Raw genomic sequence first — 26,763 nt, forward strand, 5'->3', positions numbered from 1 at the left:
ATGATTTTGGGGATGGTGATAATCCTTTTCATTTTATGTACAGCAGTGGTCTGCTAAAGCATTTATTAACTTCTAAACAGTGATTATTTTGTTTTTATTTAAATAATTTGGCAATTTCTTCTTCATAGTTTCTTCTGGCAGTTGCATATTGTCTTCAATACTGTACAAGCTCAGGTGCAGATGTGTTTATTTTCCAGATTATCTAGCTGTGGACACATTTTCACTACTGCAAATTCACTATATTCTGTTGTTTAGCAGTTAAATCGCTCTTCAGTTGGAATGTTCTACCTCAGTTTAGCCTCTACGGCTTGCTACAACTTGTTTTTGTAAGCAATTGTAGTTTGATGAAGCTTGCAGTTCAGAAAACCGGTTGGCTGGATACTGAGCTTTCTTTAAGAGTGTCTGCAGGCAACAAGTTTCTCCTCATGATAAAGAAGTTCTCTGCAGCTCTCATGGTACAAGTAAAAAATGTTGCCATCATCTTTAGCTGTCTTTTAAGAGCAATAAATACTGCTTTATTACTAAACTTCAGCTTGAGTTAATTTTGTTTTTGTTTAGAAAACTACACATTTTACAAGTAGCTCAGAACCTCATATAAAATGATACACAGTTTTATCAATGAGAGTAAGTGCAGTCTCATCCCCATGTAAGTTTATTTTGTTTTTAGGAATGGGTAAAGGATTTGGATTTCTTTGTCTGAGAGCCTTTTCTTTATGTGCGTGGTAGTTCTATCTTGCTGGGTACTGGAATGAGTGTCTGAGATTGGGGTTACACAACCTTCTAACATCTCAAGTGTCTCTTTGTCTGGGCTTCCTTCATGCAGCATTCTTCTGCAAAAATTTCAAGCTTTAGTCCGGAGCACTGGGTCAAAGAATATGTTTCTTTGAAGCATATGGAGGCAATTTACCCCCCCCCCCCATCACATAGTATTTAATTTTCTATCAGAGAATACTGTTGTGAAGAGCTTACTACGATGGCTGCTCAGAACAAATTAAAGCAGTATCTTTGTGCCATGTTTAGTTTGTCTGGCTTCCAAAGGGTTATTCAACATGCAAATACTTGTTTGGTTTTGTAAGTCTAAATATGCAAGCAATGTTTCTAATCAGCTAGAAAGAATAAAAAATACAGTGTAGCAATCAACAGGAGTAAGAGGTAACTTTATTTTTGGAGCTGTTTGTTCAGCAGTTGTGTTTTTTAAAGACTGGAAAGTAAGTATTCTCATTTTCTCATAAAACAGTACATTATCTGAACCTTTCCTGGGACACCTAAGTTAGTATCACCTGTTATGAAATATATTTATAGATTATATGAATTCTTTGTGCCCTGTCTGGAATAGTGAATAAAAAAGTAATTGTAGAGTGCTTGCTTTTCTCTTCAGCCAAATGTGTCTTTCTGCATTTTTGTAGTATATGTAAGTTACAGATTTAAGACACAAATCCTAGCATAACTAACCAAGTTCTACATCCAGACTGGAAAGTTGTTTCTAGTCAAGAAGTTCTAGCTGAATCATTTTATCAAGTCAGAAATGAAAAGTTTTACTTGTCTGGAAAGCCCAGTAATCCTGTGGAATTATTTGAACATCTTGGTCATGCTGCAAGAGAGTTTGGTGCTTCTTCAGTACGACATTGATGATGAAATGAAACCAGATGCTTTTCTAGTCCTTGGTGTCTTGTTTATGAGGCATCTTTGAATTATTTTCATGGCTGCTTTCTCAAATTGCAAACATCAACCTGTGTTAATCTGGGACATGAACCATGGTGAGAGCATCTGATATGCAGATCCAGAGTTCTGATATGCAGTTTAGTTCTTGGGTTGTAAAGCATCCACTCTAGGAAAATTGCTCAAACTCGTATGTATCTTTTTGATGTATTCTGTTCTATTCATTCCATAAAGGCCACTGGTTTATGTTTAGTGCAGAAGAAAATCTTTATTTGATTGGAAAATAAATTTTATTCTGTTACATTAGTGTGAAAACTGAGTTAACAAATGAGAAGAAGCTGAGCTATAAGCTACAAAGAATTTCTACAAAATGGTGGTTAAGACATACCAAATACAGTTGGTTTGTTTTTTTTTAAGGATGTTATAATTTTGTGGCAAATGTTTTTAAAAATTGAGACTATGGTATGTATATCTGACTACAAACATCTGAATAATTGGATAGTTTTCCCTTACAGATTCATTTTGTAGGTGTGCACATATATTCATTAGCATAAATAACAGTATTTTTCTGTATAGGCCAGCATTATCGTTATGGATCACATCTTTTAAAGTTTTCACTGAGTAGCGTCTTAACCAGGCAGAAGCTTTTTTTTGAGATTAAAATTGTAGTTTGCACTAGTGCTTTATTATTGCTCTTGTTGGTTTGTATTTTTTGGTGATGGGTTCTTCTCTGTTGCATTAATGTAAGACCATGATTTCTGTCCTATAAATAACCTGATAGGCCAAGCAGATAAAGGACAAAGCACAAATTACAGGAAGACTTATAGATAGAACAAGCTAAAAACAGTTTATGAAGTAACACTAATATATTCTAGTTATGATTCAGGTTTTTAGAGAGAGATTGTAGAAAGCTTCATTTTAACAGTATAGAAAAATTTAAAAGAAGTTGGTTTTGTTCAGTATTAAGCTGTGTATTTTATTGATGATGTTGAAACAGTTGAAGCCTCATCAACTCTTGAATCCCCACCAGGGAATTAATGACTGTGTTACTTTCATAAAAGAACCTTCTAAAACACTTTTAAGACTTAAAAGTTGTATGCAGTAATTAAGAAAATACAGTTAACATTTAAGCTGTTAATAGCCGCAACATCCCTGATGCATAGACCTTCAATATGCTACCACTGCATAACAGTTCTCTATTGTTCATCTCTTTAGCAAGGGTAACTGTGTCAGTTCTTTTCTTGCATCACTACCTGCTGTGTATGGAAATTATGTACACTATTTAGCACTTGCTTTCCACTTTTAAAGTCCATGCATATTACATAGAAGCATTACATCTTGCATTAGGGTAAGGAACAGGTTTTAACAGGTCTGGCTTCTTTGTAATTTCTTAAATGCAACTTTTCTTCTAAAAAGCATGTACCAACAGGGATTTTGCCCTAAATTTGCATTTCTTGATTGGGGATTTGCTTCTGGTTTTCTCCCCTATGTCTCACACCACATGTTACTATGTGGCAAAGATCTTTCTTTATAAGAAATCACTTTCTTTACAAAAGACATGTAAAGAATAGATACATGCATCACACTGAAGGCAGGCATTGATTTACATGAACTCAGGATTTCTCAATATTGTTCTTAGTAGCAGACTATACGCTAGTGTGTCAGTATTGTGGAATTAGTCTTAAAACACTACTTTTTTTGCCTTCTTTTGCCCCCACCTTTGATGGTTGTCTTTTTTTTTAATAAAGACTACATAATTTGTTAAATTTTAACCCTTAAATGGTGTTCCACAGCTACTATGAAATAGGGATTTAATAGGTAGTTGGGAGGTGAAAGGAAGACAACACCACAATGCACAGTAATGAAAAAAAAAAAAGGAAAAAAAAAAAGTATTCCTTACTCTAGCTGCTGGCCCAGGGATATTGTTAGCTAGTTAAAAGTGAATTCACAATGGATGTTTCATGTAGTCATAATCTCTCTTATTAATTAATCCTAGGAAACCTTACTAGAGTTATCAAGTCTTTAGACTTTGCTAACATGCAGATTTGAACTCAGCAACTCTGACCTGGCTGTCCACTGATTAAAGTCTGAATTGGCCAAGATGTTGCTGCTTCACAGCAGCAATTGCACTACTTATGTGTAAGTAGTGTCTCAGTTCGCTGCTCAGCTCTGAACATCCTGCTTCCATTGGGTCTTCTGCAGCCAGAACTAGTCAGAGACCTTTCTACAAAACTCAGCCCAGTCACACATTTAACACAGGTTGGACTCCTTCTCCTCTAAAGGCTGAAAACTATGAATAAGTGGTGCTTGTATTTGGGAAGTCTGTGTGGCCCTCATTTGGAAAATTTCCTAATGGTTAATTTAAATGAAGCTTTGTAAGGTTTGCAAATGTTCATAAGGATGGTCAGAACTGTTAATTGTCTTCTTCCTGGCAGAATTCCTGAAAAAACAGTAACTTTACAAAATCCATTTAACTCATATGCTTGTGATTTATTTTGTAAATATAGGTAAGATTACTGAATGTTAAAAGTAAGGACATAAAGTGGCATCAGAAACACAAAAAATACAGAAATTATTTCCAATGTGAAAGAGTAGCCTTAATTTTGGCTCTCACTTAAGATATGGAAGACACCACCCTGAGCTGCTGGTTGGGTTTTCATGTCCAAGATTGAAGCTACATTTTATAGACTGCAAGTTCAAGAGTTATCTTTAGTGAATAAATCACCAAGATATTCTTGAAGTATTATGTTTAGCTTTACAAGTCAATCTGCTTATTGTGACTTATGCTAGGGATTTTAGCATAAATAGTCAGAACTGCAAATTGAATCCATTTTGTTTAAAAGAATATACAATCACTGAAATACAAGTGAACTACAGTATACTATTTATTTAACAATATATACAAAATTAAACTAATCAGAGGATTCGGTACAAAACTTCTTATTCTAGGTGATCCCTACCTGCTATTACTTTCATCTTTAAAACTTTCTGCCTGGGTTTTTTGTGGGTTTTTTTGGTTTTTTTTTTTTTTCTGATTAAGAAATGGTTCCTTATGGTAGTGAAGTGGTAGAGTATTGCTATAACTGTAAACTATTCTGAGAGGAACCAGGTTATTTCAATTATTCAGTTATCATTCTTTTTCTAAATACAGGTAAACTAAGACTTGTCTTCCGTTTTATTTAAAAGTTTATGGTCTAAAAACTTTACTGTAGTCTTAGCTAATTGGGTTTTTTGCACCTTTTTTTACCTGAGGATTGTGAAGTGCTTGCAGAAGGCTTGAAAGTTGTATGCTGTAGAAAATTGTATTTTTAAGTGCCTCACAGGCAATTAAAAAAACCCAGCCACTCGTCTGTGTGGAAGCAAAAGACATGGTGACATGGAAGTTCTCAAGGTTTTGTGAGAACAGTGAAGGCTTAGCCATCATGGCTGTTACAAGTAATATCTCCTCAGCAGGGAAATACAAACTGACGAACAGGGCTTGCTGAATCTAGCAACATTTGCAAATGTTGTGCAGTTTTGAGTGCACAGTCTTCCTTTGCATAATGCCAGTCAGTATAAAAAGTACTATAATGGACTATAATGGTTGATTCCATTTCTGCTTCAGTTAGACCTACCTTATATATTTTTATTCATGACCAATTTTCCTTTAGTGTTTTCCACAAAACCATCTATGAAGAAAGATTTTTTTTTTAATAGACACATTCATGCCACCATTATTATTACTGAAACCTGTTTCCTGTTTAGTGTTTGCTTCCTTTTTAAAGTATGGTTCTTTCTCTCCTTTTCTCAACTTCATTAATTGTTCTGCAGGATGGTTAGATAAGAGGAACATATTATTGGAAACACCATGTTGTTCATAGATTACTCTGATAATGCGAAATTATTACAAGCCTAAAAGAAAACGGTATTCTGTGTCATACAGAGTTTCCTAAGGGCACATATGCTTTTTTCCCCTCGTTATGTCTGTAGCTGTTAGATAAATGTTGCTTGACCATGTTTAGTTCATTCTGCTCCATTTTTCCACTCACAATTTGCATAGTAGGTTCTGTTCTCTTACATTTGTTTCAGAAATACTGTATTGAAGTGTAGAAATGTGAATGTTCTCATCCTGAGTTACAGCTTAAGCAGCTGAGCACACTAAGTAAAAAAACAACTTTCACAGCAGCTATTTTGTGGGTATTATGCAAGATGTTCTGTGCTTTGATATAACAGCTCCTAAAGAAAGTGTATTGCAACATGAATTTATACCAAAACTTTATGCACTTAGTCTGGTAAAACATGCTGGGGGTGGGGAAGAGAGCAAGCTGTTGTAAACTCCTATAAAGTAGAGAAAACTGCTTTCCCTCCTTTCTAACAAGTGTAAACTATTGAGGTTAAGTAGGTGGGGCAACCGGAAGTAATTACTAAGGCCAGTGGCATTTTTGCGGTTTAATAAAGGCAGAGGCTAATTATTCAGTTTTTATTTAAGTGAAATGATGCCAAAAAGGAGGTTCCTGCAGAGCAGCTGCACTCCTTCAGTGTTACCCTAATTTACCACAGACACAACTGTCACAAACAGAACTTTTAAACTTGATATATAGCCACGAAAGTAAGGAGTCTTTTGTCTGGAGTGCATGCAGAAGAACTCCTTTATACAAATCAACCGGCAGATGACGGACAATGATGAAAATTTGATTCTTTGAAGTCATAATGGTCATTGAAATGTGTGAAATTCTGGTATTGAAAAGAGAGCGGCTAGCAAGACTCTAAATCCTGGGTGGTTGCTGGAAGCTTGCTGGGAGGTTTTTCTGTGTTTTGACATCAACTTCCCATTGCTTGTTCCCTGTTTCCTTTATTAAAAAAAAAGGGGGGGGGGGGTGCTTAACAGTAGATAGTTGATAGTGGTTATATACAGTTTTAGTCTATGCATGGAAAGAAATGTCACAGGAGAAACATGACTCCTTTATGCACGCCTGACCAGTCTATTCAAAAACACTAGTTTTCAGAGATGCTTTCATTACTTTGTCCTTTCCCTTGAATTACAGAGTTCCATTTCTTGTCCTGTTCGGAATTTAGGCTGTTAGAGGAGTACTTAAAAGAAGGAAAGTCTTGGTTCCTTTAAAAGTCATGCTTTCATTGACACGGCCTCTGTGAACTAGTTTTTTTCCCTGCTGGATAGCACATACATCATATTACTCTTTCCAGAACAGTTTTACAGGGCTTTCCGGTATGACAGGTGTTCTTAAATAGTGTAAGTTATAATAAAGACAAAACCTCCTCTTCTTTTGTAAGCAATTTAATGTGATTTTTGCTATTTAAGAAAAAAAAAAAGTGGTTTGACCCTCTCAGCTTATTCTAAGAAGAGCCAAAGTGTTTCAAAATGGATATTTTAATTAAAAATAAAAATAAGACCAATACGCTTCTACTAAATCTTCCCATCTATATATTAAGAAAAATGGAATGTTAAAATGCACCTTTTAGATGATAGGCTGTGTTAAAAATGTGAAGCAGGTTGGTAATTTTTAGTAAAGCAAACCTATACAGTTCAAATCTCAAGCCTTTTATAATGTCACCTTATTATTTAGACTTGTGAATGCTGAACACCTCACTAATACTTTAATATGCTAATATTGCAAAATTCAGTATGGAACACTTAAAAGAGATAGTAATGTGAAACTAGCTGTCAAAAACATCTTTGTTTTGGAAAGTTGGTTCACAGGTAGTTTCAATGAGAACTTGAACTCAGAACAAAGAACTGAAGACCCAGTAAAGAGTTCAACCCAGTGCAGCATAGTTCTTTTCAAGTATTATGTTGTTTTAATGGCATCTTAGAGCGGGAGCTTTAGCCCATTGAAATGTCGCTTAAAGGACAGGTTCTTCTGTCACTAGCTGGAGCTGTGTGGATGAAATGATCACAATAGAGTGTTGTAATGCATTTTAAAAGTGTGAGAAATCAGTTTGTCTAGACTAAGAGTGCGCCTACAGGGAATAGGAATTTTAGAGCTTCTGTGCTCTTTAGGTGTCAAGTATGTGATAGATGCCAAGCCTTTTTATTCCATATCTTTGGCAACAGCTCAGCTATGCTACAGTATCTTACATGTCTACAGCAGGCAAAACCAGTGATTTTATGTCAGGACAACTTGGGCTTCAGAAACCAGAATCTCATTGTCCTAACAACTGTCTGTTCAATTGCCAGCCTCAAAATGGGGAAGATATCAATAAATGATTGCTAGATTCCCAGAAGGCATGGAAACTTTAGCTATAATGAATCTAAGTATGAAGAGCTAGCAATACCATGTAGATATTTTAGTTTTGGAGAGTAGGCAGGTTTTAATTTTCACATTGAAAAGATTTTTATGGGGTGAATCCTATATTATTAGTGAGGTAACTTTGATTTGGAGCCAACTGAGGGCCTCGGGATTGAAGGGACTTACAGTTTGTCTGTGGTTTTGGTTTTATTTTCATCCAGATGAACAAGTCTAAGCATTTCTTTACTACAGTTACTTCATGAGTACAGTATTTGCTGGGTTTTAGATTGTGTTCTGAATGTACTGGTGTGTAGTATTTTTATGATTCTCTGATGTGGAGACTTCAAAAGAGGACTCTGTATGTCCATAATGATATTTAACATAGTATCTTTTTTTAATAATTCCGGGTAATTCCGGAGCAATTAAAAACCCTCTAAATCTGGGGCATAAAATTTGTAATGGCCATACAAGTTACTCAGAATAATAAAAAATAGTTTTGAGCGATTTTGAAGCTTGCATATTTGGAGGTATTCGATGATAACATGCCTAGAATTTTTGCATGTAGCAGATTATTTCAGAGGGGAAAAATAATCTTTTGTGAATGTGCTTGCATTTTCTAAATAAGCATGTTTGTTAAATACAGAAATAAAGGCTAATATGGTAGCTTATTCCTATTAACAGGCAAGCTGAAACATTGAAGCCCCACCAAACTACTGCAGGTAAAAATCTTTTCATTAAACAAAGCACTTCAACAATTCAAGTAAAAAAACTTAAAGCTATTGCCTTCTAACACTGTGATTTGAGCTTCAGTTCAGAAATGCCAGTCTGGCAGGTGGTATTTTACATACATGTTGCAACATTCCAGTGACTGGTAGTGGTTCTTTTTCATATCACTGCTAAACTTATATTAAAAATGAACATTACTTGGTCCTGCTGAAAGCATTTATAATGGAACTGTTGAGATATTTTGACAGTTTCTTTTGGTCGTCTGGGTAGAAGTGTCAGAAGTTGGAAAATTAGCTTGCATGCTTGTTTGTTTCCCCTGCTGTTCTAATTGCAAATACAAGTCAGACGCTTTAAACTTGCTCCCTTGTGTAGTTTTGAGGGACTGACCTCCTAAAACTTATTTTTTGAAGTAAAATGAAAAATGAGACTCGCCTCATTTCAAAAGATGATCTGGTGACAGCACCAAGAGCTTTTAAGTTTGCCACAAAACAAAATCCCATAAAGTTAGTAGCTACAGACATGTAAAGCCACAGTGTTTTATTTAAACTTGTTTGCCTTTTAATTCAAGCCATGGCAGTACTGGTGAGATGAATTCAATATGCCCAGAGTTTTGCTGCACTTTTTTTGGACTTTTACCAGTTTACTGTTTGTTCCTGGAGAGTGGAATCAAGTGGAGGGGAGGCAAGGAGGGAGACCAAGGAGCTCCCACTGGCCTTTTAAGTGTGAAAGGAACAGGAGTAGTTTAGCATCCTTAGAGATGGATTTGATGTTTGATTTCACTCTTTCCTAGGGTGAACTGACAGGTTAATTTTATGTAATTACTGTTTAGTTTTTAGCGAGAAAGTTCACTTTGATTATATCAGATGCTGCTGAGGGTAATTTTTCACGGCAATTCTTGTGAGGCTTTTTCCTATCTTATTCTTTGTTAAAGTGAGTTAATATTTTTTGGCTGGTTTTGTGATCCTTCAGTTTTATATCTTTGTTAGGTTTATTTGTTGAGGACTCACAAGCCAAATGTTGGTAGAACATCCTATTGCTGAATATATACAATGTTACAATGCCTGTGGTTTTTGGTTTGGTTTGGGTTTTGTGGTTTTTTTTTTTTCTTTGAAGTTTGAGATCTCCTGAATCCTTTTGTCCTTCACAGAAATACTGAAGAGTGTTACCAGTACCAGATGTTCCTCTCTTGAACATCAGAAGAATTGACTCTCAAAAGCTGATATGCATAGCTTGAAACACAAGGGGGTTAATTTTATGTAATAACTAACAGAGAAATAAGAGAGCTGATTTCTAGCACCTGCTCTGCACTCTTATTGGGATATTGTATGAAAGATAACCTATTGCCTCTTTCTTCATGCTAAGCATAGTTTCTTATGTCAGTGTGGATGTTGGTGCCTCTTAATTATCTACAAACTTAAGCCCAAGTGAGAGCCCTTACACTGCAGCACATAGTTAGCTGGCTAAGAGTTTTGTGAATAGACCTGTGCATATGAAGTTTGGGTTGCTAATGGTAAAGTAAAAAAATGGGAATTTGTTGATATTTCATGCTCTTAATATTTTCTTTAAGAGAGAAAGAAGGTTTTATACATTGCCACATTTTCTTTAGCTGATGCAGGCTGGAGCAGTCTTGACTTTGCAGCTGGAGTCAGAGGGTGGGAGGGAATGTCTTGTTTGTCCCATGGCACTAGCAAGTTGCGTAGCCTGGAGATGAGCAGGGATGTCACCCAGGGAAAGCAGGATGATAGGAGCCCCAACATACATTAGCTTCACTTTTATGTAACTGAACTTGTAATGTATTTTTCGGGTTTTTTTTTACTTTTTTTTTGGTAGCTTAATTAAAATAAAGCATGAAATTATGTAAAAATACATAAGCAATATTATTTACAAGCCTTTTATGTGAACCCTTTTTTAACAAGTTCCACTGTGTTTTTCACAGGATATCACTACTTTAACTGGTGTTCCAGATGAGCACATCAAAACCAGGAAAGTTCACATTTTTGTTCCAGCACGTAATGCAATGCAGTCAGGTGTTAACAATACGAAGAAATGGAAGATGGAATTTGATAACAGGGAGCGCTGGGAGAACCCTTTAATGGGCTGGGCATCTACGTGAGTAGTTACTGAATTTGGAAATACTTTCCTCTGTATTTGGCTCTTAACTAGTCATGCAAATTTTAAGTTTGAAATATCCTTTCTACCATAAACCTACCGTGTTGTAACAGTACTTACGGTAAGTCATTGGGTTTGTTAGTCATATGATTAATGATCTCTTTCATTTGAAAGTAGATTTTAGCTCGCAACATCTGGAAGAGTTTGAAAAAAATTTTTATAACCACAAATTTCAAGGATTACATTTGTGATGATGCTACTGTATGGGAGCATCAGGGAAAGGAGGTGATTACATACCTTAAGCAGTAAATACTACTTGGATTAAAGTTGGCATCTTTTCAGTTTGGTTAAGCATAATATAACAATAGCTAGCTACTAGACCTTTCTTTTTTTTTAAAAAAAACCCAATATTATTTATAAAATAAATGTATCCAGAAATACTAATTCAGAGTAACTCTGAAATCATGTAATCATGTCTTCCTGTTATCTTGGTTTCCCATAAAAGTTGAGGAGGCTCACTCCCTCTAACATCTCAGTTGTATGGATATTGCAAAGCACTAGGGAAGCCAAGCTCAACTATCATTAGATAAGAAAAAGTACTGAATATGAATTAAAATACTAGTTTTAATAAAATAATCTGTTAAAATGGCTGTTTTGAAATCTTAAGCCTGTGTATAGCAATGACCTCATCTTAAGTACATCCTGCAGTTTTTCACCATTTCATCTTAAGCATATTTAAATTCTTCTTCCAAGGATAAGATGTCAATGACTATACATGTATGCCTTGGATGGACTCAACTACTGCAAGCAACTACTGTATTTAGCAAGTAATGAACAGGTTGTTTCACAGGGCCTTGATTAATTAAGTGATGGACTGTTGACCAGCAATACACCTTTGCCTCCTGTCTTGTGTGCCCCCCAAGTGTCTGGTCACTGACGTATGCAGAAATTGATCACAGGTGTAGCAGGTGCCAGTAACACCTGCTTTAGTCCAGGTTGAATTTAACATTTCTTCTAATCCCACTTTGCTTTTTAACTGACTTTAACCTCCCCAGACAAATTACTTTCTGGGTGGGATTTTGCATGATCTCAGTCAAAACAATGGCTTTTAACCTTTCTAACAGTTAAAACCATTTGTGCTAAATAAACCATCCAGAAAAATAAATCGTGGTATTAAGGGCTTACCTGTATGTTAAATTGTCCTGGAGTGAGTTTACTGTGGGAATTTAGAAATGAATAGCTGTTTTGAATAACAGTCTCTGCATGTGTTTTTATTTTGGGGTGGAAAAAGGATATTTCCTGTGTAAGCAAGCTCCAGGTAGACCAAAAGCAAGTGCTGTGTTGAAAATTGACACTGCTAGGTTAAGGGTTTTGTAAACTAGTTTGTTCAATTTTTTTAAGGAATTCTCACAAAAGCTATTAGTGCACATTCTGGTAATTTCAAATTCTCATTCAACATCCAGAAATACCTAAGAAGAGTTTCTTCTTTTCAGTATTAATTTCTGCAAAGAACAATTCTAACTTAGAAGTTTTCCCTTTTAGTTTTGAATAATGTAATGGGATTAGTGGATTAGAGCCATTGAGAGTCTAGGGATTAGACTTGTTTTCCTCTGAACTCAATATACTTATTTACCTGTAGGTCTTTGCTGTATTTCTGTCATTTTAGAGTCTTGTTGGCTTTGTTGTTGTTGTTGAATTTGCTGTTTCTTGTATTTTTCCCAGTGAAAATTATTCAGTGGAAGATCTAAATGAAATGGACCTGTGGTTTATTTGGTTTTGGTTTGGCTTGTTGGTTGGTTTTTTTTTGTAATGTGGAAGTTTCATTACAGGAGTGCCTGTGGATAGTTTTTAAGCACATCTTTTACTATAAATCTGTGAACAAAGAAACAGGGGAAATGCATGGTTTTCATTGTACAAAATCTCATAAGGAACAAAATGGGGAATCTGAGTTTGTAGTGACTGAGAAGAGTTTAGAGCATGCATAAGAAATCCTGCAGCACTGGTATTGCTGACACTATTGGGACATCATGCTGGCCATCCTGAGCACCAGTTTGCTCACAGGTTATCACAAATTTAAACACATGGATAGCTCATTTATGAGAATAAAAAAAAAAGAAAGTTGCATTTAGATTGGATGAAAGATGAAAACAGAACAAATAACTTTTGCACAGTCCTCATTTCCAAGCTGCCTCTATTCTGGAAAGTTTTTGCCAAACTTGCAGTACTGCACAGGCATTTATCTCTCAGTACACTTCAGACTTAACTTTGTAACGGGTTCAAACTTAAACAGGAGGAGTTTAGATTGGATATAAGGAAGAAGTTCATTACTGTAAGGGTGGTGAGGCACTGGAATGGGTTACCCAGGGAAGTTGAGAAGGCTCCATCCATCATGGTGTTCAAGGCCAGGTTGGACAGAGCCTTGGGTGACATCGTTTACTGGGAGGTGTCCCTGCCCCATGGGGTTGGAATGAGATGATCTTAAGGTCCTTTCCGATACTAACTGTTCCATGATTCTATGATTGTCTTAGTAGTGTTGAGAAGATTCTTCCAAACCCAGTCATGGAAGAGAAGAATGATAATCAAAAGTTGTCACAGTAGTGCAATCAATATATTTGGTTCACTTGGTTCTCCAGTGCTTGCATCATGGAGTAATTATTTGTTTCTGATTCTCCTCACTGCCTTTATAAGAAAGATCTGTAAATTTCTCTAAGAGAGGCATCTTAGTAGCTTGTGAAAGTGTAATTTCTGCCTTTATCCTTTTTTGGATTTTTTTTTTTTATTGGGGAATATATTGGATATATAGCAAACTCCGTTTTTCCATGTGTACATCAGATAAAATTACATTGTTGTCTTTGCTGGAAGCTAGATTCCCCCTTCCCCTCCCCCTTCCCGAGTCACAGGCTTTGTCCTTTATTGTAGAGAGTTCAGTGTATCTTTGGTTGCTTTTTCTTTTCATTTACCCTTCTAGCTTCAAAGAGAGAACAGTTGAGAGGCAGCTCCTTCAATAGTTTGTTGCAATTTGGTCTTCTTGTCCCGGTTGTCCCCCAGACTCCTATGCAGTGTTGTCTCAAGGAAGCATTATCTAGTCATTGTGCTGCTACAACCAGTATCTTTATTTCTCTGAAATTTTGTAGATTCATTTTTAGAAACACCTTTTTTTCATCCTTTGTCGCTGTTCTTAAAGTGAGCCTTTATAGCAACAAAACGGCAGTTTCAGTTTTTTAACTGAGGTTTTCTTTTTTTTTTTTTTTCCTGCAAAGCTGTGTGGTTCCTGTCAGTAATGCAGTTGAAGAATAACTAATCATCTAAAACTGACCACTGTGTATTTAGTTAGCTAGCAGTTTTCATTTCTGAGCTTCACTTTCAGTGGTGGCCTTCGATCTGCTTGCTGTACTGCAATGATCTGTGATCTCAGACAAAGCTGAACTCTTGAAGCTTTTTATGTACTTTTCAGTCTATGATTAATTACTGCTCTGATCACTTTGATATTCTGGTCTTTTCTGTTTAAGACTGTTCTTCCCCTAGCTGCTCTACAGACACCAGGTTTCCTTGAAATCTTCAACATTAACTTAAGCCTCCTGGTTGTCCAAAAGGAGACAGCTTTAAAATGAAAAGGTTATTGCAGAGCACTTACTATAACCTTAGCACGTGGTTAGACATGTTTGTCTAATAAAAAACTTAAAATACTAATTTTAGCAAGGAACTGGGAGAAGAGTAACAGACTGAAAGACTGAAAGAATACTCTGCAGGGTGTGTTAATCCTGGAAATAAGTAAAAATTCTGAATGGCTTGTGAGGTGGTGTATTGCAAAAAGTGGTGTAATAGAGTGTTTGACTAGCTTTTGAGATACAGATATAAGTATTTTGTATTTCAGATGTGCTTAAAATTTGTCATCTTGATTTCTTACAGAGCTGATCCTTTATCCAACATGGTTCTTACTTTCTCTACTAAAGCAGATGCCATTGCTTTTGCTGAAAAAAATGGTACGTATTGGGTATGATGGTTTCATCTTTCTATAGACAATCTTGATCTAATAACAACGAAAGTCAAGAATAAAGCACCTTCTCTCTATTTCGTAATGTTGGCGGACCATTAGAGCTCCACTTGAGGAGGAGGAAAGCTAAATGGTGAGGGGGATATTTCCTGTGGTGCTAAAGGCTTTGAGCCTAGGCTTTCTACTTTCTGGAAAAATATCCCAGTTTCTTGGCATTACTATTGTGATGCTTTTGCCAGTATCTGTTATTTGAATGAGAACTGAGCCTGCTTGGGTCTTGGAGAAAAATTAATATCAATACTTTTAAGAGTATCCTATATTAGGCATCCCTGCTACATGGCAGTGGGATTTCTGTCTGAAGGCTTAATATGAACATCTGAATTCTGGTTAAGGAAAGACTGTCAGAACCCTTGTGAATAATAATGAGCAGTAATCAGAAAGAACTAAAATCAGGTGACTACCAAGTAAGCATGTTGGACTTCAGTTTTGGCCATGTTGCATGTATCATAGAATCATAGAATATCTCAGGTTGGAAGGAACCCATAAAGACCATCAATTCCACCTGTCACTGCTCTTTGCTGGACTACCTAAAACTAAGTTGTATGACTAGGAGCATCATCCAGACACTTGAACTCTGATAGTGTTGGTGCTGTGACCGCTTCCCTGGGGAGGCTGTTCCAGGGACTGACCACCCTCTCAGTGAAGAACCTTTTCCTAATGGCCAGTCTGAACTGAAAGAGAAGATCAGCACCTTCTCCTCCAGTGCCCCCTTGCAGAAGTTGTAGGTCGAGGAAATTATATGTAATTTTCACCATGTACATTGCTAAAGTCTAAACACTTAACACTTGATGGTTGTTCATATTTGAGAAAAAGGTGGTAGAAAAGCCAGTATAATTACTTAATATCTTTAATGCTAATGATGTATCAGAAGAACTCTATCTGTAAACATATTTGGTTATTTAGACTTGTATTTTCTCACAGAATTATAGTACCACAAACAGTAATCCATAATTTCAGCCTTCTGAATTTTCATCAGTCTTTTCATGTGATGATATGAATTTTTCTCTTAATTTTTGGGGTTTTGTTTTGGGGTTTTTTTAATCAATTAAATTTTCCTTAAAGGCCTAGGACTGATTTTTAGTGCTTGTGGATGTGAGAAAGATTAATTTCACTAAGTTAAGGCCAGAAATAATGCAGATGGAATGTAAGCTTCTTCAGAAGTCTTCCCTGTGGTCTGCAGCTTTCAGCTGCTTGGTAGTAGATTCCTGGTCAGATCAAATTGTGTAAAGTTCTTAGATGGCTTATGTTGTACATCCAAAAAACAGGGGAAGTCCATTAACTTACACAAGTAAGAAGCTAAACCATTTAATGTGCAATGTATTTACACTTTTATTGGTAAAGGTTAGAATTGAATTCCTCTATTCCCCTTTGAGTGGTGGATCTTTTTTCAATTTTATAGTCTTAATTTTTGTGAAAAATAAATAGTATTCAGTTTTAGAAACGAATAGGATCTTCATATGTGTGTTGATATTAATGCATATATGATATTTGGTATCAAAATTGCACCAATTATGTGCCATTTTACTAGTATTTTGTAATGTTTTATGAACAGATATGAAATTTGGAAGAATTTGGTGTTGCTTTACTTTTCTTCGTAAATTCAGGCTAAAAGGGGAAAAAGACTGAATCCTCACGTATATAACACTATATTAATGAGCTAGTTATGTCATATCTGTGGACATGTTATGTTTTTTCCTTTGACATGAAGATTCAAGTAAAATAACTTAATTTATTCAGTGTAGAAAGTCTAGGGCTTCACTGAGTTAGTAATGAATCTCCATTGAGCAGGAAAACTAGACAGAAATTCTACCAACTGAACTTAAGGCTTGTTACTCTTATTTTATTTAAGGTGGCTTGGTTTTATGTGTGTGATATGTGCCTAGTATTTTCTGTAGTAAAAGCTTCAGTATCAGATGTAGCTGAAAATACAATTTCTCAATATTTAGCTCTGCTTTTAAGGAGGAATGAGAAACATAGCTACACATTTACAATGGAACTTCTAAACTGAGGTGTTACTGAAACATGTCTTAAGTCTAGGAACACATGTAATTTACCTCTCTACCCTTCCCTTGTGAACCAGGTAAGTTTTCCATTACAGAGTTCCTTGAGAACCTAAAATTTAATTTCTGCAAATCCTAGATATTGCAGGGGTTCTGCTATGATTGGGAAACCCAAGATTCTTTCTTGCCTAAGTATTTCAGGAACCTGAGGCAAGCTGTCTTTCTGCCTGTCCCATGTGTTTACGAATGTTGGGTTAACATCACTGAATAGGGTAGAGATCTCTGTCCAAAATGTGCCAGCTGAGGATGGCCTGAAGTCGAGGCAAGGAGGAAACACCTGTAACTGAGTGAAATAAAGAGTTTAGCCTGTGAACCTAAATTGTTTTTTGTGCTGTCTGGTATCACTAAGGCAGTTTTTAAAAACATTCAAGGATAGAGAGGTTTAATATTTGCCATTCAGTCTGGTGATGAGGGTGTTCTTCCAGAGACGATGAAATCTGCTTTCTATTGCTTGGTTTGTGTGGCAGGGTTCTGGCAAGAGGAACCTCCCTCACCATTTTCATATTTTTATCAAAGTGACCTCTGCTATCTGTCATGAACAAGCTAAGGTGCCTCACAGAAGTAGACTGTTCCAGAGTTTGAAACCTATCCCATATGGTGACCTCTTGCAATCCAAAGTTACTGTGTATTTTGGATAGGTATTGCAGCCCCAGTCATTGTGCTGGCAGTTACAAATCTCTTTTGGAGACACTCAGCTCCTCTTGATCTAGTATATAAAAAGATGAAGCAATAACCTGATGCTGTAGATTACATTCCAGCAGCCAAATGCCTCGATGTTAGGTGTTACAATATTGAATGTTGCAATACCAAAGTCTGTCCCAGGATCTAGTTCTGGCTGTTTACTCAAGCTTACATTTTTAATCAGGACGGGAGGCAAAAGCCAATGCTCTTACAGATGGAAAGAATATGTTTGTAAAACCTCCGTTCCAGTACTTTTATGGACAATAGTTAACTTGTAAATTAATGTTGGTTTAGCCTAATAAACATGGTGATTTTTGTGTGACATGCGAGTACACAAAATTGTGTATGTTGCAAAACATGTTTTGAAGTGTAGCTGTATCTTAAGTATGTGAACATTTTAAATGTAAAAATTTAGATATATGTTAAACCTTTTAGGACTTTTTAAGCTTTTGTTTTAGAACTAAAGGAGAAAAGTACCATCTTATCAGTACCAGTTAAAACTGCATACTTAACCACTTCTAACTTCAACTGAAGTATCTCAACTTAGAGTGAAATGTTGCAGCTAAAGAGACCAAACTTTGGAATACTGAGTGCTGCCCTGGCACCTTTCCAGGCACCTGGAGGCTGCAACCAATTTGCATTTTGATTTACATAAACACTAATGTCTCCACCTCCTCCTTTCTGACATTTTTTAGCATTTCTCTTGCTTAACTATCACGTAATTTACTTGTCTTCTATCACTTCATTCTCTTTCCTTTTACTCCTAATCTTGAATGTTCTTTAAAAAATGTTAAGTATTAAACTCCTTTCTAATGCTGAAGTTTTTTCTTTGCTTTTCCTTTCTTTGGTCCTCCCACCCTTATATTTTCTCTAGCTTTCCAAGGTCTCCATTCTCTCCCAGCCTTATGGTGAGGGTGGTAAGGTGCTGGCACATGTTACCCAAAGAAGTGGTAAATGCTCCATCCCTGGCAGTGTTCAAGGGCAGGTTGGAGAGAGCCTTAGGCAATATTGTTGTCTAGTGTGAGGCATCCCTGCCAATGGCTGGAGGTTGAAACTAAATGATCTTAAGGTTCATTCCAACCCAAACCATTCTGTGATTCTATTTCTTTCTATGCTTCCTTTATTTTCATTTCCTGTCCAAACATACACAGACCCTTAGTGCTTCCATGATGCTATGGACTTGTGGAACCATGAGCTGGCAGGACAGTCAGTGTTCCCTCCTGAGATTTTCACTGATGACTGTCAAGTTTTTTGCGGGTGTGAAGAACATGGAGATACATAGTATGGTGAACTCTTATCAACTGAGAGAACGGGCATATGTCACACCTATGGCATTTCAGTATTCTCTGCTGCCAGCTAGAAAGAAATAAACTAGTGAATACCAACGTGGAGAAAAAGATTAGTTAAAAGGTTTACATTGTATTTGCTATATATTGTATGCTAAAAGTATTCAGAATTCTCTTTGTTTCTTGTCTCTCCTCACCATTTCCCTTGTAACCTCCAGGCTGGAGCTATGACGTTGAAGAGAAGAAGATTCCAAAACCTAAATCCAAGTCTTATGGTGCAAACTTTTCTTGGAACAAAAGAACAAGGGTGTCTACAAAATAGGTTGGCATTGTCTGTCTGACTGTGAATCAAGTCAGCTGTGCTATATTTATAGTCCATGTATAACACATCTCTTAATCTCCTAATAAATTTGACCTTTAAACTACAGATGCATGTTGTGATGTCTATTTAAAATGTTTTTGATGTCTCCAATTGAACCTGTTACAAACTTCCCTATAAATAGAGGAGATTTGGAGTGTTCATACTTCTAAAAAATTGCTGTATGAGGAATCTAGCAAAAGGAATGTTTAAAATCGGCTGCAACTTTAAAGATCATGGTTGATCTTTGATGATAATTTTATATTCACTGTCTTGTTTAAACTTACCAGCCTTGCATATCCGAATTCTTTCAATAGAAGCTAGGTTGTTGTTTTTTTTTTTATACAAGAGGTGTTTGTCAGTTTAAGAACAAAGTATGATACATAAAACTTACATTTCAGTATAACTTGTACTGTTATGTAAAAGTGTATATTTTATAACTTTCTCTCTGCCCAGATTAATATTCCGGAAGCATCTGTGACTGGAGTAGGGAACACTGGGGTTTGTGTTGGATATGGGTGAGATTTAGTCCAAAATATTTAGATTGCAGTGTTTTCTCTGTGATGTTCTTCGTAAGTGAAACTCAGTTAAATATTCACAGATGAAGTCAGAAGTGTCGGGTGCCTCACACAGCATCAGCATGTACTAATTAAATAATTGTAGTTCTGTTTTTTTAATGCTAGTTACATGTTTATCTGCATTGAAGTTTCCTATTGCCTAATGAGATGTGGTGATAGCATTTCAGCCTTTACATCAAATATATAGCCTAAACTGTTAGTAGTCTACACTCAATGATTTGCAAATCGTGCAAAATATCATGTTTGGAATTCTTGGTCACATATCTATGGCTTTTAATTTATTCACTTTCGCTTTAACTTAACATACAAAGGTATTGACACGTGATCAGTGAAATCTATTACAAACTAAGGGAGGATACATCTTTTCTGTATGCAACCAAGAGTTTTATCCCAGCGGTCACAAAAGAAGCAGCTACAAAAGTAGCTCTCTCTACATAGATCTAAAGAATAGTGTAAGTGCTGTGCACTAATTCTAGCTGAAAGAAAGCATAAAACTACATTGTGTTGCCCAGATTTTATTATACTCTTGTTTCATACATATATATAGCTGCCCTATATGCTGGCTCACATTTGTTGAAATCATTGGTTTTGACCCATTTTCAGTGTAATCAGCCAGTTGGCTGATGTCACTATTTTTGTATAACAGACAAGAACTGTTATTCCATTTCATCTTCCTATTGGGTTTTGAATGCTGCATTGTGCAGTGAAGCCTAAAGTCCTCCAAGAATGCCAAAGTGACCAAACTGGAATTGTAACAATCCAGAATCTGCTACGTCTTTGTATTCCAGCTGGGCTTAATATTCTGATCTTATAAAGGAGACAGTAATAAGAAAAGCCATTCATTGGTTTCTTTTGCAAGTACAAGAACTTAATTTAAGGGTCTTCAAGCTTTGTAAGATTGTCAATATTAAAATTTAAAAGTGCTTGGATATCTAATGCAACAGATGCACAGCTTGGTTTTTGAACTTACGTAATCCAGGGAAATTGATGCCTATTATCATTATCATTGGTCACCAACTATATGAAATTGCTGTATGTTAATCTATACTTCTTTGAACTAGAATCAGTCCCAGAGTGCAGTTTCTTTTTTTTTTTCTACTATTAAGGTAATGAGAATATTCAAAGGAGAATTCTGTAAATCCCCTCTCTGAGGAAGAAAGCTTCTTTTCCCTTTCTTTAAAATGCATATGTTCATTGTGGTTCTGCACTGTGCAGCCCACCTTGAAGCTGTGTTTGAATGCAGACTTTCTATTTTCCCTATAATTTTCCTAGAACTTGGATTTTTTCACCTGTTGGATGGCTTCTTAAGAATGAGCATGCTGACAGTGGAAGAGTATTGATTGTCATCACTATTGTCTTCGAACCCTAGAAGTGGAGTGCAAGAGCTTGCAGAGGACTACTATTAATATATTTTATAGGCAAAAAATCTACTAAACTTCATTACCCTGCCATTAACTTACCAGAATACTACAGCACTAGGCTGGAACTGAAATTGTACAGTGAATGATTCATTGGTGAACTCCAGCTTCTGTCTATTCTGCAATGTGTTACGACAGGCAAAATTGCTTCCAAATCTATAGCATGTCAACACAAAAAGCAGTACAGGTAAACTAGTGTAATTTGTCTTTATAGTATTCTCAACTGTTGATCTGAAAATAGAAATATAAAAAGATTCTGAGGACTGAAGGCTAATACAAATGCCAAATTAGATTAGATGTGGTGGTAGATGTAGCCGTGCTGCATGCAACTAATTGAAACTTTTCATGGCGGGAAGTTTTCAAACCTCTGAAAGTATCAAAATCAGTGCTGGGGAAAGAAAAAGTTTAAAGCTCTCAAACAAATAGAACATGATCTTTACGCAGTGAGATTTGCATGCATCTGAAGTATACTACCACCTTATGTGGCAGTAGGAACCAAAAGAATATTAAAGAGCTAAAGACAATTTCATGCCAGCACTGCAGAGGAGCCTTACATAGATATTACATTCACAATCTTCCATTGAGCTACGTACATTTAAGAGGTCTTCTTTACATATTTTTAGCTTCCTTATTGTGGGAAGTCTTACACAAAAAATTAACAGGTTGATCCAAAGTGGTTTATAGTTGGTCTCATGTAGAAATACTGTGTGAAGTTCTGAAGGCACAACTCTGCTACTGGACAGTCATTTCCCAGTTCTAGCAAATTAGTCCATGGCATCACCAGCTTTCTGAAAAAGGGTTCTTACCTGTCATAGGTGTCTCAGAGATTTGGATTACTCAGGTCAAGTCTGGTGAAAGTTCTTTATTTCAAGAAAGAAGCATCATTATCGTCTTTTTCCTCCCATATGCTGCTACTTGTACTTGCATCAGCTCTATACAGTATGTTAGATGACCACATAAGGATTTTCATATATGAATTTTGAAAGGATTACCACTGCAGCACCAGAAATATTTTGGTGAAAGTTTGACTTTAATAATAAACTCCTTTTAAAAATTTTATCTATTATTTGCATTTCATCCTATCACTTTTTTTCCAAGTTGCTTGCAATGAATTCTGCTCTGTTAAATATATACCTTTTTAAATAACTGTGTGATGAGCCATTGAAAAACAAACTCCAAATCAACCCTGTTTAGTTGTCTTCTGAATGGTCAGAATGGTTCTAATCTTTGTGTTTTCTTTTATGTAAGCCAAATAGAAATGATGGAAGTTAATGATCCCCATTCTGTTTCTGAGTACAGATAATAACCTACTTTGCCGTGTAAGACTCCCTAAAAATATGGGTGTGTGCCTGCAAATACTTTGATATATTTTGCATAGTTCTGTTGTGATAAAATGACATTTGCAGGATATGAAGTTATTTTGAAGTTTGGTAGCATTCGTAAGTCCAATGAACAAATTTTTTTATTACAACAAAGGCCCCACAACTCTCAAGATCATGATGTTGTAATGGAACCTAGGGACTGTCAGGAAACTAAAAGCACGGTTTCAGATTTCTAGCAGTGTATTCCTTAACTGAACAGTTTGATGGATAATTTAAAACAAATCAGACTATTAAGTCATAGTATGAAATGGAAAATTTAATTACCCTTATCTGCAAAGTTTTGTCATATGGTAGAATAGGAGAAGCTAATTTGGACTAATTTTAGCTTTTGTCTCTAATTTCACACCAGGGACTCATGAAGTTTGGTTTTGCCAGAGATACAGTTATCTGACCTTATGTTTGGTTACTCAGCATACCAACATGCTTTGTTATTTCAAAAAGAAAAAATGCAAAGAAACCTGCAGTAACCTAAAAAGATAACTTTAGACAGATGCATAGTGAGTTATGGTATGTCTTCATAAGTCCTTGTTCTTATTGCTGCATTCTGAAAAGGATTTCTTTTTAATCGGTACTTCATTAATGCTGGAGTATATCACGAACAGCACAGGACTACTCAAATAGCTATGTCCACAGCAACTTAATAGAAAAAAACAAATTATTTTGAAATTATATTAAAACGGGGATTTCAGTTGGATTTAAAATGTGATTCTTCACATCCACATTCATCACAAGGGAAGGTAAAGGTGCCAGCCTTGAACACTTCCTGCACAGAAAATGTGAATGAAAACCTTCTTGGACAAATTGATTAGAATAAACACAAATGCCAGAGAGTGATCTTGTGAGAGTGCTGATGGAATTCAGATTTGAAACTATGCAACTATTATCTGTGGCTTAAACATCTTGCTTAAAACTATCTACCTGAATAACAGGTGACAGGTCTTGATAAATAGTGCTGTAAGCAGACACGATACAGAAATCGTGCATCCACCTGGCTGGTTTAGATGTAATTCACTTTCATGTTCTTCAGAGGAGCTGGTGAATATGGGAACAAGGTGATCAGATAGATTATTTGGATTTAAAGAGGGCTTTCAGAAAGGTCTCTTACCACATTACAGCATGCTTGCGATGTAATTATCTTCTGTTTGAGGAGCAAAAAGGTGAATTCACCTAAACAGGTGAGGGAACTAAGGATGACTATGGTAGCCCCTCTAAAATTACAGCTGATGCAGAGAATAGTGTATAGCTAGCTACTCACTTTTTTCATATGTAAGCAGATCATGCTGGAAAGGATGCAACTAAAAAACAAGTATGTTTTCACATAGCAGATTTTGAAATCCATTAGGAACTTTTTGACTCCCAAAACTTAAGTTTACACTGTCTCAAACCCAGCACAACTATTCTTTATTGCTCAGTCAGAAGTAGTGAAGAAAACTTTATTCTGGTATTGTGCCTATAGATACTGGAAGATATTTAAATTTCTCTGTTATTAGGTAAAGAAGATAAGAAAATTCTTAGCATGTCTGTCAAGTAAGCAGTTGTCTTTTAGCGTTCCTTGGTTGTATGTTCCAGGAATATATATGCGAAGTTGTAGTCAAATCTACTGAGATGATTTTTTTCTAATCCAATGCAAGCTTGTCATTGCTGCCTTCTGCCTTAACCAGCTATGGGAAGTACAGCATTAAATTGAGAAATACTGTAGATCTAAAACCAGAAGATACCACATATTACAAGCAGTCACTAATAAATTCTCTGCTTATTTCAGCGCCTTTTCTGACCCATTCTTGGATGTTTCACTCTTTGGTTGACATATGATCTGATGTTGCCAAATAAGTGTTTTGTCAAAATTACAAAGCTGCTGAGAAAATGGGATTTATTTTTGTTGTCTTTCCCTTTCCCTAACCTTACCACTTTCCTTGCTTCACTTAGGGTATCTGCACAGTGCCTGAGAAAACATTTTTCATGATACATATGGCTGGGGAACACTGCAGTTGCAGTGCCCTTTATATTGCAGACTGTCCTACTCATTAATCTATTGCATGGGTCATTCAAGTTTTAGCTTTCTGGTGGTGCGTATTTCCCTCTCTTTAGCTAGGCGGATTTCAATTTTATTATTGGGGTACCAATAGCAAAATTCCTTTACCATCTAATGTCCCAAAGTATAGACCTCAAATATATAAAATACCCAGTAACTAGAACACACATAGATCTCATTTATGCAAAAAACCCTTCACTGAGATACTGTAAACGAAACTATGAAATATTTTGCCACTTCAACTGAACAAGTTTTCTTTAATTTCCTCTTTCACAATCCTTATTTTGCAACTGTGCTTTGCAGCTAAACATAAAAAATAATTTGGGAGCAAACTTGGTACATTTACCTCAACAAGGAGTACTGAACAACAGCAGGAACTAGTAATAGGCAGTAACTAGTTTCCATGAGCTGCATGTATAATGTAACTATGTAAGTAAAATTATTTAAGAAAAAATACTTCATACCTTTACAAAATAACTAGGTTGTAAAAAAAGCAAAGCCTACCACTGTGAATATAATCAGAATTTTAAAAATAGCAAATTGGAGATGACTTTGCTGTAGCCCATCACTGTATCTTGGTGTAAAACTGCAAATGCCAACAACTTACATTTTCTGTTTTAAAGGGAGGTGTGTGCACTACTCACCTGCCCACAGTGTGGATATCCACACTTAAACTGGATTTTTTTAATAAATGGTGGATTTTGATTCATTTAACTAGTGTAGAAGTCTGAAGAGGTGAGATGCACTGAGCTATAGAAGTACCTTTGTCTATTGGCATAGGTGTGATATGCATGCTAAATGTTCATGTTTCAAAAGAGAGACTAAACAAGTTACTGTGGGGGAAAAAAAAATATCATTAAGGGTTATTAAACACTTAGAAGCCACCTCCAGCATACAAGCCCCTAAAGCACAAATGGCCAGAGGCTGTGAGAATTCTCAAAGGTACACGACTCAGCAGGCATCCCTACAGAGGTAGACAGCTGTCTACATTCACTCCCTGTCAGAAACAGGACCTGGGCTAGACAGAGACACCATAACTACCTTTATGTTCTTGTAACCACTTATATGACTATAAACAGACTAGTTAAGCAACTGCCATCTCCACTGTAAACATCTGAACTTCAGTCATCAGTACCAGTCTTCATGACTGGTAGATACTTAATTTCTGAGCAGTAGAATATCATCTGACTGAGGGATGTTAAAACTATTGAATTTATCTCTCTCTATCTGAATCTACTTGTTTTACACAGTTTAAGATTGAATTACATGTATGATTTTATTTTGTCATATTACCTCAAGTTCCTTCAGGGGTTTTTGTTTTTTTGCTCCCTCCTTTAAAAACAATGGCTACAAGGAATGGCTAAGAAATGCCTTCTTTTTTTTTAATTATTTTTTTTCTCCCCACTAGTAGTTTGTTCAGTATCAAAGACTTGCCTGTGTCTCAGGATTCAGTATGCTTTCTGAAGGAGTCATAGATGCTACCAGTGAGTGCAATAGAGGAGTGGAGAGAGTTAGGTATACTCACTTCTCTTGATGTAACCTCAAAAATAGCATCCTCACTTTCCATCAGTGCCTACTTTCGGATTTCAGACCGATTAAGAAGCAGCGGAGCGAGAAATTGCAGAGCCCGTGCTTGAACTTAAGCTTTTATCTTCCTGAAGAGAGCCAGGAGAAGACCATGGAAGACAATACAGGAATCCCATTTCAGAAACAGCAAATAACTTACTACCTGAAATATTTTGAAAGAAAGAGCTGAGATCATTTTCAGTTCCTCCCTTCCTTGCTTTCTATCCACTGGAAGGAAGGTTATGAGGAAAAGCAGGTAGCAAATACAATTAGCACTTCTTTTGCTGATTTTTACATGTTAGAACAGGGTAGAAAATAATCAGCACCTGGCTCCCCCACCCACCAATCACAGAGTGCACCTTAGGAAATTGTCTCAATACCAGGTTTCACTTCTTGCCTCCTTTTCCCACACTACATGATGGCTTATCTTCAAAGCATTCCCATTTCGCTATCTTCAGACAATTCTGTTTTGCAGGTGGAAGGCAGCTTTTTGTTTTTCCTCAACTTTGATCATTACCATATGGTCTTTCATACGTGCTCAGAGTGTCTTTCCAGGAGCATGATTCATTTTTCTCTTCCCGGACAAGTTTTCTGACCAGGTCTCTATACAAAAAAACCAACTTAAAC

General features: G+C 36.2%; 1 protein-coding gene across 2 annotated transcripts in view; it reads left to right on the plus strand.

Moving 5' to 3' along the window:
- The window catches only part of NDUFS4 (NADH:ubiquinone oxidoreductase subunit S4), a 47,361-nt gene extending 28,132 nt beyond the window's left edge, over nt 1-19,229 (plus strand). For both annotated transcript variants that reach the window (XM_005151954.2, XM_031051623.1), the window contains exons 3-5: nt 10,549-10,721; nt 14,631-14,704; nt 19,021-19,229. In XM_005151954.2, coding sequence (XP_005152011.1) covers nt 10,549-10,721; nt 14,631-14,704; nt 19,021-19,124 — 351 coding nt within the window. In that variant the 3' untranslated portion in view covers nt 19,125-19,229. The remainder of the gene's footprint in view (nt 1-10,548; nt 10,722-14,630; nt 14,705-19,020) is intronic.
- Nucleotides 19,230-26,763: the final 7,534 nt, after the last annotated feature.

The sequence above is a fragment of the Melopsittacus undulatus genome, chromosome Z (assembly GCF_012275295.1).
Source record: "Melopsittacus undulatus isolate bMelUnd1 chromosome Z, bMelUnd1.mat.Z, whole genome shotgun sequence".
NCBI lineage: Eukaryota > Metazoa > Chordata > Aves > Psittaciformes > Psittaculidae > Melopsittacus > Melopsittacus undulatus.